Genomic DNA, 17326 nt, shown 5'->3' with positions numbered 1-17326 from the left:
AATAACAAGGATGAATCATGAGCACACATAGAAGATAGAAAAGGGACTTAGCATTGTCTTCTTTCAAAGTCACAACATAAGTACTCCCTAGATTAAGCACTAACACGATAAGGATTAAGTCTCAAGGATAGGAGGTGGGTTTCTAGCTCGAGTTTGTCTCTCGATCGCTCCGAACTAGCATGAAGCTCAAATAATTGGGATTTCTCACCTAATTACCATACTAAAGCAACCTACTCAATGAAACCAAACATCCAAAATCATGAAAGTAGCATAATCTAATTGCACAAGAAAGGACTCACTCCAAAACCCCATCTTTCGATGTGAGAAGAGGGATGAACATATAAGCATATTGTGGCAAACAAAATACACATGCAATTATCAATTCAAGTACAAACAACTATCAAACCAAGGTAGCACATGAATAATTCCAAGTCAATTAGCCATTTCTTGGTTGGGTTTTCACCCAACCCCTAACTAAGAGACTACTCACTAAACATGGTGGGAGTTACTCTAACAATTAAATCTAGGGTTTTCATGGATTCAAGTAAGCTAGGAAAGAGATAAAACAAGGATGGATTAAACATGCAAGGGTAAATAAACAAGATTAAGGAAGAAATTATCAAATCAAAACAATTAAAATTGAAAATTAAGAGCAAGAGATAGAGGAAAGAGATTACTTAAAAATGCTTCAAAGTTGAGAAATTGTTGAATTCAAGAGAATAATCTTCAATTAATCTACTACAATCATTGAGTTTGAGAAGTTCTAAGCTAATTAATGAGGGTTGAGAGAAACTAAGGACCTAAGACAACTAAAAGGAAAGAAGATCCAGAAAACTGAAGCCAAGGGTCGTATTTATAAACCCCGAAATAACATTGTAAGATCCGCCCAAAAAGTTGGGTCTACATGTAGGAGCGCCCGCTCCTCAGGCTGGAGCGCCTGCTCCTCAGGCTGGAGCGCCCGCTCCTGGCTCTTGCGCGCCCTCTCCTCCTACAGCAATTTGAGGCAGTTTGTAGGAAAATAGGTTGGAGCGCCCGCTCCTATTTAGGTGCACGCCCGCTCCTAAAAGTGCAGGGGAGGCAGAATGTGGCAGTTCAGGCAGGAGCGCCCGCTCCTAACAGGTTGCATGCCCGCTCCTGGTTTCCTTTGCTTCCAAAGATTATTTCTTCACGCTTATGCTATTTAGCCCATTTTTCATCGTACCTACAAGCACGAGCACACACATAAAAAGAAACGGGGAAGCCTAAAGATGCAAATTAGCACAAGAGGAGTTAGAGAAAGGGATTAAAGTAGGGGAAAGAGTACAAAATTGTGTTTAGAAAGCCGTGATAAGTGGACAAATAAAACACTTATGAAATTCCCCTAAGCTTGCCAATTGCTTGTCCCTAAGCAATTCACTTGGCGCAAAATAAACCAATAGATTTGTCCGCTCAAAGAAAAGCATATGTAAAGATAAAAGAATCCTTAAGAAATAAAACTCGAGCATGAGGTATATGCCTAAGATCACCCACGGTCATGACTAGCCAAGGCCTAGCTAACTTTCCCGAATGTACTCAACTTTGGTCCATTCAACCAATCTTACCGCGTCCCCAACACAAAGTTCAAATTCCCCCCTAATGGTAGTGTCTCATGACTCCTCGAAGGAGCCGAAAGAAAAATAGACAAAAGAAGGTTTAGAACACTCGACATCTCAATGATAAGTACCCTCTCCATATGCTTGTGAACCAACTCCCTCCACCGACTATGGCTTCAACTACTCTACTAACATTACAAGACTCAAGGATTACAGACAAAGTTAAGGCATAGAGAAAACTAGAAGTGCTTTGCAATTAAAGTCAAGCTAAGATATATAGCACTAAGAGCAAACCTAAAGAGGTTTCTAACTTTGACCCAAATTACAAATTATGAATAAACTTAAAACAAAAACGCACCCCCAAGCTTGTTTAATTGCTAGGGTGGTGGCTATTCATCACTTCTTTTCTTTCTTTCTTTCTCTATTTTATTTTCTTTTTCTTCTCTTTTTTTTTTCTCTTTTTTTTTCAAACTTGGGCATTTACATCACAAACTATTATTTATAATAACTTAAAGATTGAACTAAGGAAACAAGAATGACATGCCTTAACTTTGTGCGAATGAACAATACATAACAACCTTCATATTACTAAGAGTAGTTTAGGCCGCGATCTTGGGAGTTAGGATTCAAGTTCTCGATCTAGGTACTAAATCAAAGAGGATCCTTGCCACTCATTCAAAATGTAGTAGGCTTGAAAAAAAATATTACAACCTCACTTTTGGGAACAATGTGGGATCAGTTACTACCTTTCGGGGTTCAAATTCCTTTGATATGGGCGACACCTTCTTACCACAGTCCTAGACTTTTAGTTTTGTACATTCGGTAAGGTTATTATCACACTAATCTAAACTAGCCAATTCTATATTCAACCAAGGGCATCTAAACCATGCTCGAAATTTTATTACCAAAAGAAAGCAAATATCCATCACATGCAATCCAATATCATTATTGAGGACTATTCTAAAAGCAAAAATGTTTTTTTTTAAATGTTTAAAGGGACTAAAAGGAAAATACAAACAAGAATAGAAGAGAAGGAGTTACCATTGATCTTGATGTAGTAGTGTCTCTTATATATAAGGTGGTAAAAGAGTGGTGATTAGTAGAAAAGCAAACAAGGACTATTATGAGTGGATCATACACATAAGAGTTAAACAATCATTCCACAATTCATAAATAAACCGTCATTTGCAAAACTAAGGCAGTTATATCACAAGCTCACTTGAATTCGTTTTACCATCAAAGACACTAGTCGAATCATCAAGCCAAATGACTACAAGCAAAGATAATATATACAAAGTCTAAACTAATTAAAGGATACACATTTTTTTTTTTTGAAATAAGAGGGGGGGAAGAGGTACTAGCTACAGAATTTGGATTAGGGGAAGAGGAACTAGCTAAAGAAGATTAGGAGAGGGGAGGAGAAGAAGAGGAGAGGAGAAACTAACTAAAGAATTTGGAATAAGGGCTTTGGATTTTTGGGTTTTGGATTTTTGGGAAGGAGAGGAGGCTCATCAACAAATATCATCATCAAAGGAGAAGCACATAAACCAAACCAAGCTCATCAAAATGCAAACATTCAACCATTAACTAACCAACCAAGACAAACAGAGCATAATCAAATTAAGCACAAAACTAGCAACATCAAATCCCAACTCTATCCAGGCCAAGGCCTAAATACTCCCCCAAGCTAGACATTTAGTCACCGTTTTAATGAAACAAAATAGGCAATGAAGTAACCTCCCCCAAGCTTGGGATTGGCACCGTCCTCGGTGTCCCAAGAAGTGAAAGGGGCAATGAAACGGTAACTACAATGTCTAGACCATCTAATTACGTCGGCGTCCTGGCGAATAGTGATAATTGTAGTTAATATCTACATCACTAGAAGTGGCCGTGGCGTCTACATAACGAGGTAGATTATAGTTGGGGCAAGTGCGGTAATGGCCAAAGTCCGGCACACCTTGCTCACCCCAACCACCATCATAGCCGGGTGGAAACCCGTAATGCCCCCTTAGGGGGGGATCGAGCACCTCCGAAGATGAACTATCACCACTAACATCGGGGACATAGTAATAGCTAGGGTCGCCCCTATAATCACTTCCCCCGGGTTGTGTGTAGTCATAAGGGGGAAAAGAGCGAAGCTCCCCAATTGAACTACGCGGGCCTTGCCAAAAGGGGTAGGTGGGTTGGCCACCGTTCCAACCCACGACCGGCCCTTCTTGAACGGGACGGTTGGGATAGTTGAGGTAAGGGAGAATGTCTCCCCTTTCAACTTGATGTTGGTAGCTTCTCTCCGCTACAAAACTTTGGTACTCATTTTGTTCAAGAAGTCTTTGATCAGTTATATTTAATTGGTTGAATGCATTTTCCACATCAAAGAGAGAAGAGGAGGAAGAGGAACCATCTACCCTAGATCGGGGAATGGAGGATGTACTCATACGACGAGGTATAGGTACATTCTCGCCACCACCGGCCATACCTTGTGGGAGTTGATCACTTGGCACTTGCCATGCGGTCCCCACCGAGTCATTTACCGCCGGATTTGGGAGAGTGCAATAATGCGCCCCATTGACCTTCCAACTATAGCGAATATTTCGGCCTGGAATTTCACTAAGGAGCTTCATATCACTAAGTGCCTTAAGATCAAGCATGTTAGAACCTTGGACCGGGGTCATTTGGTCTAGAAATGACCCAAACCCTAACTTCCTCGCAATAATTGAAATCATTCCCTCGCATCTAATCTCTCCACTCATCTCTCTACTTTCCCTTATTTCGATACATCTTTTGATGAACAAGTATCCCATGTTCACATACCCTTCCACATTTCCTTCGAATCTTGAAGCTAGAAAGAGGCATTTGATCTCCTCTTTAGTTAGCTTCCCTAAGTCTTGTTTAGAAAAACAAGCATAACTCATGATTCGCATAAAAATTCAAAGGACAGGGTGGATAATGTGGCTAGCATGGCTAGACCGGGTTGTGAAATTGGGATACCCCGCAATGGTATTCCACCACACTTGCTTCTCATAGCTCGAGAAGTAAGTACCATTGGGGTGATAGACTTGGTTGAGGGTGGGCCATTCAAAATTTCGTTCAATCTCGTCAAAGTTAAGGTTCTTTCGATATTGAACATTCTAAATTTTATCTCACATTCCAATGGCTCATCCTTATGGCTAATGTGCTTCATAGAAACCGATGAAAGGAATTCAAGAGTTAGGGAAGAAAAGGTTTCTTCCCCAAGGTTCAAGAAGTTTAGCCAACCGAAGTTTTCGGCTACTCTTCTAATTCCACCATCGACCCCTAGAAGTCGCATTGATTGTTGATGATAGAATCGGGTTGGAATAATCTTTCGTTTGGAAAGGTCATCGAAAGGCTTTTTAAATCTTTTATCGATTTTTAAAGTTGGTGGTGGGTTAGGGTTTTCTTGTTGTGAAGGGGATGAGGATGCTTGAGGTTCACTTGTTTTTCTTTTCTTAATCCCTCCGATGAATTTCTTCATTTTTAGTTTGGAAAAAGGTTATTTAGGAAAATCACTCAACAATAAACTACTCCACACACACCCTTAACTTCAAACCCCCTTTAAAATCCAAATGTACCTGTTCCACAACACAACCAACAATATATTCCAACACAAAAATTCTCAACAACAATGTACTTCACTAATTTCACACAAATCACATTCACAAATTCACAAGGTTTATGCAATTTTCAATCACAATTTCAACTACTCCAAAAATCATTCACAATTTTCTCTAACAATTCTCCATAAACAACAATAATTGTTAAATTTTAACTAATCATGCAATCAACTACACAATTTGTATGAAATAAACAAGAATTAAGAAAATTTGAAAAAGAAAGTTGAGTAGAGAAGTGGATTATACCAAATAGAGTATGAAAATACTCTAAAATCCTCCAAGACTACCCAAATTTGCTCCTCCTTCTTCAAGCTTTCACCTTTTTGCTCTTGTTCTTCAATGGAGATTTTGTGGGGCTTCGAATTTTTGGCCAATTTTGTGAAATTTTGTGATTTTTAGAAAGAGAATTGGAAGGAGAGTAAGGATTTGTGAATTTTGAGTGAAAGTAGTGAAGGATTGATGATGATTTTGATGAGAGAAGGTAGAGAAAATGGGGTTTTTAGAGTGAGAAGGAGGTGGGTAAAGAGGAGAGAGAATATGAAGATGGTAAATGAGAGGTGGGAGATGAAAGAGGGTAAAAAAGATAAGGGGGAAATCCCTTTTCGGCAGGGGAGGAGCGGGCGTGCTAGGATTGAGGAGCACCCGCTCCTGATGTTAGAGGTCCTTACTGCCTCAATTTCGTCAGTAGGAGCGGGCGTGTAGGGTGGTTGGAGCGCCCGCTCCTACTTCTTGAGATCTTTTCTGCTAGTTTTCAAAACTCAAATTTTTTTTTTCGAGAGCTGAACATAGGAGCGGGCGTGCAGGTATATTGGAGCGCCCGCTCCCAGGCTGTAGCAGGCATTCTGCTTGCTTTTGCTTCGTTAGGAGCGGGCGTGCAGGTGGCAAGGAGCGCCCGCTCCTAATGCTGTTGTAGTTTCTGCCTCTTTTGAATGAAGGTAGAGCGGGCGTGCTCTCCGTTTGGAGCTCCCGCTCCTATCTTTAATTGCTGAATCTGCCTATTTTCTGCTATCCTTTAGCAAATTATCTACAACAAAACAAAGCACTTAACAAAACATTTAAAATGTTAAGTGTTAGTTTAAGCTCTTTCATATCTCTCTCTCTTTTTTTTCTTTTTCTTGAGTAAAAGCAAAAATACTCGGGTTGCTTCCCGGGAGCGCTTCTTTAACGTCACTAGCTTGACGCAAATTTGAAAAAATCCTCAAGGTGGGATAAAGTTTGAAACCAAATTGTCACCATTGTTTTCATTGTTACAACTTGCCATCTTGGGCAAAACCAAATTGTTTTCTTGACTAACACCTACAACAAATTCATTTTCATCATTTTTCTTTGAATCCTTCTTCCTTTTTCTCTTTGACTTTCCCTTCCTCTTCTTCTTGAAAGCCTTGATGTCACCCTCTTCATCCTTGTGAGCATCGGACTCACCATCTTCAAGCATAGTCTTGAGGCAAGCAAGCATGGCAATCACCTCATCAAACCTATCCAAACCTTGCTTTGACTCATGGACATTGAAAAGAGGATTGGTAGCACAAAGCATTCTCAACATATGTAAATCATTATCACTAATAGCCTCTAAGGTCATGCAATCTTTCATGGGGGAAGGACATCCTCTCTTAGGGTCAATAGTAAGACAAAATTCATCATCACCCACATTTAATGTGAGTTTTCCTTCCCTTACATCAATGATTGCACCACCCGTTGCTAAGAAAGGCCGACCTAGGATAATAGCGGTGAGGACATCTTCCATCATTCCTAACACAATAAAATCAACCGGAATGGTGAAATTACCTACCTTGAGAGGGACATCCTTAACCTTACCCTTAGGGAATTTGGTGGATCGATCCATCGGCAAGTTGAAGAGTGACATTAGTGGGTGCCAAACCACCTATACCAAGCTTCTCATAAACCGAAAAAGGCATCAAACTCACACTAGCTCCTAGATCACATAGGGCATTCTCAAAGTAAATGTTCTTAATAGAGCAAGGAATAGAGAAACTTCCGGGGTCTTTTAGTTTAGTGGGAGAGTGGTTTTTGATAATTGCACTACAATTTTCGGTTAAGCTCACCGTGGTGGACTCACTCATGACAACCATCTCATCCTCACTTGACTTAAACTCCTCACATTGTTTTTCCTCTCTAACCTCCTCATTCTCACTCTCTTTTTGCAAGCTCATGGGTGGAGTTTCATCTATGCTAGTCCCACATCTAGTCATGATTGCCTTACAATGTTCTTCTTGACTAGGAGAAGAGGTGCAAGAATTGTTACTTTTAAGTGCATTAACTAATTGAGTTTCTAGCATCTTATTGAGGACTTGCACTTGCTTGATAGACTCCTCTAAGTCATTGGTTTTCTTGGTTTGAGCATTAACAAATTTTTCCATTGTTGTTTCTAGACTTGACTTAGGAGGAGGAGCTTGAAGTTGGAGAGGAGGTTGAGGGATAGGAGCAAGGGTAGGTCTATTTCCTCCATTAAAACCGGGTGGGTTATGATTAGACGAATATTGACCTCTTTGGTAATACCTATTGTCATTTTGTTGATTAACTTGGTTGTTTGACACATAGTTACCATTACCTTGGTTCCTATAGTTTCCTTGATTAATTTGAACATTCCTTTGGCCACTATATTCACCTTGACCATTTCCTTGGGTTTGGCCCCCTTTCCAACCAAAGTTTGGGTGATGTTTCCATCCCTCATTGTAGGTGTTGGAATAAGGGTCATACCTAGGATTGGTAGACCATTGTTGATTGCATTTACTTGTTCCATGGAAGGGGAAGGGGAGCATGAATCATTTAGCAAATAGCATTCCGAAGTCACATGATCATCACTTCCACAAGCATCACAAGACATCATTTGTATTGACATGTTATCGTTTAAAGAACTAGATGCATGCAAATTTTGGCGTGGGGAAGGGGATAGAGCAGAGGGTTCCAATTGATCAAACTTAGAAGATAAAGCATCTAATTTTGAATTAATTATTTTTATAGCATTTACCTTATACTTTCCTCCTTTCTTGGAAGTGCTTCTCTCATTGGGGCTCCAATCGGTGTAGTTTTGAACTACTTCCTCTATGATCTTTAGTGCCTCCGTGGGTGGCTTGTTCATGATAGGTCCTCCCGATGCCCCATCCAAGAGTATGCGGTCCGATCTCAAGAGACCTCTATAAAACCCATGGAGCAAGAGCCAATCTTCCATGCCATGGTGGGGGCATTGTTGTTGGTAGCTCTTGAATCTCTCCCAAGCATCATAAAGAGACTCATCGGGCTCTTGTTGAAAGTTTGAAATCTTGGACCTTAACCCCGCCGTTTTTCCAATAGGAATGAACCTCCCAAAGAATGCCGAAGTCACCTCATTCCATGTGTTCAATGAGTTCGGAGGCAATCTATCAAGCCAATCACTTGCCTTGCCCGTTAAAGAGAATTTGAACATGCTTAAGAGAATGTACTCCGGAGTAACCCCATTTGCCTTCACGGTGCTACAATATCGTGTGAATTGCTTGAGATGTGCAATGGGATCTTCATGCTTTGCCCCGGAGAATTGATGACCCTCTATCAAGGTGATAAGGGCGGGCCTTATCTCAAAATTGTTTGCTTCAATAGCGGGAGTAGCAATCCCACTTGCTTCTTGATATGGAGGAGGAACACTAAACTCTCTTAAAGTCTTGTTCGGAGCGGCCATTTCAAATTGGTAAAGAGGTGGAGAAGTTGGAGAATTTGTCCTTGGTGACTCTAATGGAATGGTGTCTCCACTAGACTCACTAGAACTAGAATGATCGGACTCAACTACCACTTGTGCCTCACTTGATGTGGCACCACTAGCTATCGCCCTCTTTTCTCTTCGATTTTCCCTTACCACTTTTTCAAGTTTGAGATTTAACGGCACAAGAGGAAGTGTCCTATTACTGCGTTTGGGCATAAACAAAGAAGACTAGATGGGAGATTAGTAGGTTAATCAAAGAAAACAAGGAAAAATAAAGCTATACAAATGAACTAGTCTCACATATCTCAAAAGTAACTCAATGCTTAACGCCAATCCCCGGCAACGACGCCATTGTGGTAGAGGGAAAATCGGTTGTTGGACAATAACCCTAAACCAAACAATATTTTTACCTAAACTAACCTAAGACAAGTCTAGGGTAAGTAGAGGATCGTGTCCACAGGGAATGGGTGAAGAACACCAAGAGTATGAAACGGTTGTAAGCTAATTCGGTCACTAATTGGGTTTTGAATGGTTAGCTACTATATAAAAGAGCGCTAGGGGAAACGGGATTCAACACCAACCAAAGCTAAGGAATCAATAACAAGGATGAATCATGAGCACACATAGAAGATAGAAAAGGGACTTAGCATTGTCTTCTTTCAAAGTCACAACATAAGTACTCCCTAGATTAAGCACTAACACGATAAGGATTAAGTCTCAAGGATAGGAGGTGGGTTTCTAGCTCGAGTTTGTCTCTCGATCGCTCCGAACTAGCATGAAGCTCAAATAATTGGGATTTCTCACCTAATTACCATACTAAAGCAACCTACTCAATGAAACCAAACATCCAAAATCATGAAAGTAGCATAATCTAATTGCACAAGAAAGGACTCACTCCAAAACCCCATCTTTCGATATGAGAAGAGGGAGGAGCGCCCGCTCCTATATATTTAGGTGCACGCCCGCTCCTAAAAGTGCAGGGGAGGCAGAATGTGGCAGTTCAGGCAGAAGCGCCCGCTCCTAACATGCTGCACGCCCGCTCCTGCTTTCCTTTGCTTCCAAAGAGTATTTCTTCATGCTAATGCTATTTAGCCCATTTTTCATCGTACCTACAAGCACGAGCACACACATATAAAGAAACGGGGAAGCTAAAAGATGCAAATTAGCACAAGAGGAGTTAGAGAAAGGGATTAAAGTAGGGGAAAGAGTACAAAATTGTGTTTAGAAAGCCATGATAAGTGCACAAATAAAACACTTATCATCTTGTGCCATTAATAAGACTCAAATTGATAATGCCCTATGTGACTTAGGAGCTAGTGTTAGCCTTATGCCATACTCGGTTTATCAAAGATTAGGTCTAGGAGAACTTTTACCTTCCAAGATTACCTTGTAATTAGCCGATAGATCGATTAAGATTCCAAAGGGGAAGGTAGAAGATGTTCCTTTGAGGGTTGGGAAATTTTTCATTCCGGTCGATTTTGTAGTGTTGGATATGGATGAAGATGCTACTATACCTATCATCTTAGGTAGACCATTACTTGCTACATCGCGGGCTATGATAGATGTTAAAAGTGCTAAGATTTCTCTTAAGATTGGAGAGGAGGTAGTTGAATTTGATTTGAATGAAGGCATGAAATATCCCTCTTCTTCTTTTGAGAATTACATGAGAGTTGAAGTTCTTGATAACATTGTGCAATCCATGCATGAGCACTTGCTCACATCTAATGATCCTCTTGAATGTGTTTTGTTGAATAAGGAAAAGATAGGTATCCCAAGCAAGGAGGTGCAATTGTATGAAGATTTGCTTGATGGAGGCAATAAAGGGAGTGATGATCAAATTTGTATGGGGATATCAAGTCAAGATGCTTTGCATGTGGCCTTAATCGAAGAAGGTAAAGGTGTTCCCATGGTAGAGCTTAAATCTCTACCATCACACCTTAGGTATGAATTCTTAGGCCCTAATTCTACTTATCCCGTTATTATTAGTGCATCCTTGAGTAAGAGCCAAGCTCAAGTGTTATGTGGTGTCTTGAGAAAGCACCAAGGTGCTTTGGGGTACACAATTGATGATCTTAAAGGCATAAGCCCTGCCTTGTGTACACACCACATAACACTTGAGGAGGGCACCCTACCTTCTATTGAACGACAAAGGAAACTACATCCCCAAATGGGAGAAGTAGTAAAGAAAGAGATCACCAAGATTTTGGATGCGGGAATCATATTCCCCATCTCAAGCTCAAGGTGGGTCTCCCCCGTGCATGTCGTTCCTAAGAAGGGGGGTATGACCGTAGTTAAGAATGAGAAAGGTGAACTCATTCCAACTAGAACAGTTACTGGTTGGAGGATGTGTATAGACTATAGACGTCTAAACACATCAACCAAGAAGGATCACTTCCCTCTCCCTTTTATTGACCAAATGCTTGAAAGGTTGACAAGGCACAAATTCTATTGCTTCCTTGATGGATATTCGGGATTCTTTCAAATTCCTATTCATCCCGAGGATCAAGAAAAGACAACCTTCACATTCCCCTATGGTACTTTTGCATATAGAAGAATGCCCTTTGGATTGTGTAATGCTCCGGCGACCTTTCAAAGGTGTATGATGAGCACTTTTGGGGACATGCTTGAAGAGGAAATGGAGGTTTTCATGGATGACTTTTCCGTGGGAGGAGTTTCATTTAAGGATTGCCTCAAAAATCTTGAAAAGTGTCTTGAGAGATGTGAAAAGGTCAACTTGGTGCTTAATTGGGAAAAATGCCACTTCATGGTAGAAGAAGGGATTGTTCTTGGACACAAGATTCCTCACAAGGGCATAGAAGTTGACAAAGCCAAGATTGAGGTGATAGAGAAATTTCCACCTCCGGGTAATGTGAAGGGAGTAAGATCGTTTTTGCGCCATGCCGGGTTTTATAGAAGGTTTATCAAAGACTTTTCTCTCATTGCTAAGCCTTTAAATGATCTTCTCCAAAAAGATGTTGATTTTGTCTTTGATGATGCTTGTTTGGAAGCTTTTAATAAATTGAAGAAAGCTTTGACTTCCACTCCTATTGTCCAAGCTCCTAGATGGGATTTGCCTTTTGAGCTTATGTGTGATGCTAGTGATACGGCCATAGGAGGTATGTTCGGTCAAAGAATTGATAAAAAGCTTCATGTCATCTATTATATGTCGAAGACCCTTAATGGTGCTCAAAGGAATTACACAACAACGGAAAAGGAATTCTTAGCAATTGTTCATTCTTTTGAGAAGTTCCGTTGTTATTTGTTGGGGTCTAAGACTATAGTTTTTACCGATCATGCGGCTTTGAAGTATCTCTTTAGGAAGAAGGAATCCAAACCAAGGTTGATTCGTTAGGTTCTTGAGCTTTAATCTTTAGATCTTGAGATCCAGGATAAGAAAGGTGCGGAAAATGTGGTTGCGGATCATTTATCTAGGCTTGAGGATTTTCAAGTTCAAGATGATGGATCCCCTATTGAGGATCGGATGTTGGATGATTCATTGTATGTTATTAATGTGAAGCAGCTCCCTTGGTTTGCCGATTTGGTGAAATTTCTTGCTTGTGGGGAGTTCCCTCCTTCTTTTTCCAACAATCAAAGGAGGAAGCTCAAGAGAGAAGCTAGACACTATGTGTGGGATGAGCCGATCTTGTATAAAAGAGGTGTAGATGGATTGTTGCGCCAGTGTGTGCCAAATGAGGAAATACCAAATGTTTTGAAGATGTGCCACTCGGATCCTAGTGGTGGTCATATGGGTGTTTTAAGAATGACCTCTAAGGTGCTTCAATGTGGGTTATGGTGGCCAAACCTCTTCAAGAATGCTTGGGAATTTGTCAAGAGTTGCGATCAATGCCAAAGGACCGGGAATATTTCAAAAAGAAATGAGATGCCCCAACAACCAATTCTTGAGTTGGAAATCTTTGATGTTTGGGGTATAGATTTCATGGGTCCTTTTCCATCTTCTTTTGGGAATTAAGATATTCTTGTTGCCGTTGACTATGTGTCAAAGTGGGTTGAAGCCATTACTTCTCCAACTAATGACCATAAGGTGGTGATGAAGTTGTTCAAGAAGATTATATTCCTAAGGTTTGGCATTCCCAAGGCGGTTATAAGTGACAATGGCTCTCATTTTGTGCACTATGCTTTCCGGAAAATGTTGAAGAAGCATGGAGTGAACCAAAGATTTGGTCTTCCTTATCATCCTTAAACCAATGGGCAAGTTAAGGTATCTAATCGTCAAATTAAGTTGATTCTTGAGAAGACGGTTGCAAGGAGTAGGAAAGATTGGGCAAACAAGATTGATGATGCTTTGTGGGCATATAGAACGGCTTTCAAAACTCCTATAGGTACCACTCCTTATCGCTTGGTTTATGTGAAGTCTTGTCATCTTCTGGTGGAGCTTGAGCACCGCACTCATTGGGCAATCAAGAAGATTAATTTTGATTTGGCTAGTGAGGGTGAACAACGTTGGTTGGATTTGCATGAATTGGAAGAGCTTCGTTTTGATGCCTATGATTGTGCTAGCTTGTATAAGGCTAGAACCAAAGAGGTGCATGATAAGCTAATTGAGAAGAAAGAGTTCATTCCGGGGGATAAGGTGCTTCTCTACAATTCAAAAATGAGGCTTTTTCCCGGAAAGTTGATGTCTCGTTGGACCGGTCCTTTTGTTGTGCAAGATGTGTTCTCAAATGGTTCTATTGAAATTTCGCCTTTGGATCTTTCAAGGACTTTTAAGGTAGACGGACATAGGCTCAAGCGTTACTATGATGGAGTCTTTGTGGGAGTCATTCATGATATGAATCTCTATGATCCACCTTGAAAATGGTGGAGAATGTCAAGCTTAAGACTTTAAATAAGCGCTTATCAGGAGGCAACCCGAGTTTTCTTACTTTTTCTCCTTTTCTTTTGATTTTTCTTTGTGATTTGATGATGTTTTTGTGTCTTAATCTTGTTGTGTTTTGTGTTGTAGGTTTGTTTGAGTTGATTTCCAACAACTTTGATGCCATTTTTGAGGTAAATTTGTCCAATTTCTTGAGTTGGAAAATTGTGTAAGTATGGAGCTTGGTGAGTACTTGTGATTAAATTATTGATTTTCATGCTTTATAGTCACCAATATGAAGGTTTGCTACTGCCTATATGGTTCCTCATCACCATCATATAGGTGGGCGCACCTTGGTGAGGGAGGAAGGAAAAAGGGGGAGAAAAACCCTCGTAGGTGCGCCCGCACACAGGGTATGTGCGGCCGCACACAGGGTATGTGTGGCCGCACACGAGGCGTGTGCGGGCGCACCATGTCTATGTGCGGCCGCACATTCTGGGCTCGTGGCACCCCTTATTCCCCCCCCCCCCCCTTAAGCCGATTCTCTCTCCTCCTTCTCTCTCCTACTTCATTCTATTTTCCCCCTCTAGATCTATTGGTATTGCTCTAGTTCCTCCTTCATCTTCATCATATATTTCTCATTGTTTATTTATCAAAGTCCATAATCTTCAAGTCTTTGTTGCTCAAATCTTCACTTTAACACATTCAAGGTAATTTTCTCTCTCCTTAGTTTGAAAATTTTGGGTATTTTTCAATTGAAGCTTGGTAGTATGTTGTTGGAGATGTTGGTGAGTAGTAGTATTTTTCTTGTTATTTTCTTTTGTTTTTTATAAGTTGAAGGTGTAATTGCATGAATTATGTGATAAATTTTCAATTTTTATGATTTATGAGATTTTGATTTTGGTTGATACCACCTTTACTTACATTTCTATTATTGCTACTACTTGCTTCAATGGTTGATGGTAATGAAGATGATGATGTTGATGGTGTTGATTTTTGTTATGATGATGGTATTACTTGAGCAAATTGAATATTTTGGCATGAATTTTGTTGGATTTGTGTATAGATTAGTTTGTGGTTTTTATTGTTAGTGTAGATGGTGTTCATGTTGACAAGGGTTTGCTAGTCATAAGATGTAATGTTGCTTCAACTAATTGTGTTATGGGACAAAATTTGTGACAATTATTGTGGTTTGATTGTGCATTGTTCAATTGAGTTGAATATTTGCTCACCTCTTTGATTTTTGTGAACTTTGTTTGTTTCCCATTATCATGATTGGTTTTTGGCACATTATTTGCTATTTTTGAAGCCCTTTTCTTTGTTTGTTGTTTGTAGATTGTTGGTCCTCGTAGAACAAAGCGTGCCAAACCTTCCAACCCTCGAGATATACTTGAGCCTCCTTCTTCTATTAAGGAGACTTATGGTATACGGTTTAGAGTTAAGAAGCATTATTGGGATCGATTTGCAAGTCTATCATCAAGGAAACTTTACTCCACTAGATTCTATGATCAAGAGACTACTACACTCTTGGGGATTGACGAAGACGTAAGGATGCTAGCAAGGAATTTGGGCCTTGAGAACTTCATTGATCTAAATTCTCCAACTTTCCCTCGGCTTACATATGAGTTCCTTTCATCGCTAGATGTTCATGGTGGTGGTGACGATGATAATGAGTCTCCTACACTATTCTTTCAAGTTTTCAACGAAGACCATTCTATCCCACTTTCTTACCTCGACGAGATGTTTCATATTCCGGAGCCAATCGAAGGTCTTCCATTGATATATCCGGCCTATGAGACTCTTCACTAGGACCACAAGTATGATGAGAACGATTGGTGGGATAGTATATCTTTTGAAGACTCCTACCGAGCTCAAAATTCAAAGTCCGCTTCAATCATTCACGGAGCAATGCGCTACTTTAGCCGAATCCTAACATATGCTTTCTTCTCCAAGGAATAACTTGGAGCGATGTCTCAAGAAGAGCTTAGTTGGCTTTGGTTAGCGGATCAACCGAAGGATGAAGAAATTGAAGTTATTGATTTTGCAAGGCATTTGCTCGATCGTTTCATTGATATCCGAGACGGGTTTTTTCTCTCCGGTACCATTCAAATTGGAGGAATGATTACCATCATTGTTTTGTCTCTTTAGAAAAAGTATGGTGCTATGATTGAAAAGCTTCAACCAATTCAAGACACAAGAGAGAAGACTCCCTCATATCTTTTGAGCACCTTTGCATTAATCAACCAAAAATTCATTGAGCGGACTATCATGGAGGACTTATTTATTTGGAAGGTATCTCGCACCACGGATTGGTGTCTCATTCCCTATGAAGGTTCAATGGTGAGAGACATGGAGTCGGTCTACCCTTGGAAGCCATGCAAAAGGGATATTCCTAGTTCCCTCCGTCGGGTCTCTTTACCTCCTAAGGGGAGTGCTCCTCCCAAGTCTAAGGCATCTTCATCAAAGGGAGGTAACCCTAGTCCCCCTCCTTCTCCTACTTCTCCTTCCATGCATGATTTGTCTAGTTTGCATGCAAAGATTAATGCCCTTACTTTTGCTTTGTCTTCTTCCTCTTCTATGGGGAATGGTTGTATGGAGGGTAGTTTTAACTTTCATGCTAGGAGGGTTTATGATTTTCATGTTTTAAGGGGGGAAATTGAGCCTTATTTGAACTACCCCTTCCTCCCGGTCCAAGAGGGACCTATCCCTCAATAGGAGCCTTATGATAAGGCCGTTGGACCCCGTCTTTGTTATCCTTATTGGAAGGGTTCCCATGTGGCACATAGTGCCATTCGTGAGACCTCTAGGGGGATTATGACTATAGGAGACCGGGAGGGTGTGACTGGGCGTATGATCCTGCTAACCCTGCTCCTTTCCCTTCCCCTAAGACCGAGGGGAGATGGGGTCGTTCGGGCCCACCCGTTTTGATGATTGGTCCCATTTCTTTGCTGCTGATGCCCTTAGGAGGATGGGTAGGGCCAAGGGGAAGGATTTGGTTCACAGTGTCGTCTACAACATTGGTGGGGGGAGTTCTAGCTCTACCCCCTACCATAGTGCCGAATGAGCCATGTTGGCTACCCCCCCCCCCTCTTATGCTTGTTTTATGATTTGCTTGGGGGAGGGGTAGCTCATTTCTAGTTTGGGGGAGTTATTTTAGGTTGGTTGTGTTTTGCATGTCCTTCCACTTGCTAGTGGTTCATTTGGCATTGTTGCTTCTCAGTCTCCATGTCCTCTATCTGCACAACTGTTTCTCTAATGATAGTTCTGTTAGTTTCCTGATGATGATTTGCTCTAATTTCCTGTCTGATTGCTCTACCGTTATTCTGCTGGTTTTGATGATGATGTTTCCAATCTGATTTTCTGATATTTCTCTGTCCACTGATATATATTTTTGATACGTTGTCATTATGCTGCCGGATTTTTGGCTGATTTTATTTGGAAGTTACTGACCATTTTCTTTGTATATAGCTTCTTTTATTTTTCTTTTTCTCACGTGGTCTCTCGACGATGCTTTTGGTCTTGGATTACAACGGAGGTGGTTCGTTTTCGCCCTCGTTTATTTTTGCTAAGCATGGAGAGCCCGGTGAGACCTTTCTAATTTTTCTCTTTATTTTTC

General features: G+C 40.7%; 1 protein-coding gene and 1 non-coding gene across 2 annotated transcripts; one reads left to right on the top strand and one right to left on the bottom strand.

Annotated features, from left to right (window-relative positions):
- Positions 1-7020: 7020 nt before the first annotated feature.
- On the bottom strand, positions 7021-9113 carry LOC145607113 (uncharacterized). The gene is made up of 2 exons (XM_081662875.1): positions 7807-9113; positions 7021-7720 (listed from the first exon to the last, which is right to left on the bottom strand). Exons 1-2 carry the CDS (start codon positions 9111-9113, stop codon positions 7021-7023), a joined length of 2007 nt encoding a protein of 668 aa, XP_081519001.1.
- On the top strand, positions 8392-8498 carry LOC145609903 (small nucleolar RNA R71). The gene has a single exon (XR_014106172.1). It is a non-coding gene; the product is annotated as a small nucleolar RNA R71 (small nucleolar RNA).
- Positions 9114-17326: the final 8213 nt, after the last annotated feature.

This window comes from Chenopodium album, chromosome 23, assembly GCF_948465745.1.
Source record: "Chenopodium album chromosome 23, dcCheAlbu1.1, whole genome shotgun sequence".
NCBI lineage: Eukaryota > Viridiplantae > Streptophyta > Magnoliopsida > Caryophyllales > Amaranthaceae > Chenopodium > Chenopodium album.
Note: the sequence above shows the minus strand (reverse complement) of the source record. Positions and strands in the feature narration are given on the sequence as shown.

Coding starts and splice junctions, on each gene's coding strand:
- LOC145607113 (XM_081662875.1), bottom strand. CDS start 9,113: ATGCCCAAACGCAGTAATAGGACACTTCCTCTTGTGCCGTTAAATCTC. Junction 7,721..7,806: donor AATATAGTGGCCAAAGGAAT/GTTCAAATTAAT, acceptor AAATGACAATAG/GTATTACCAAAGAGGTCAAT.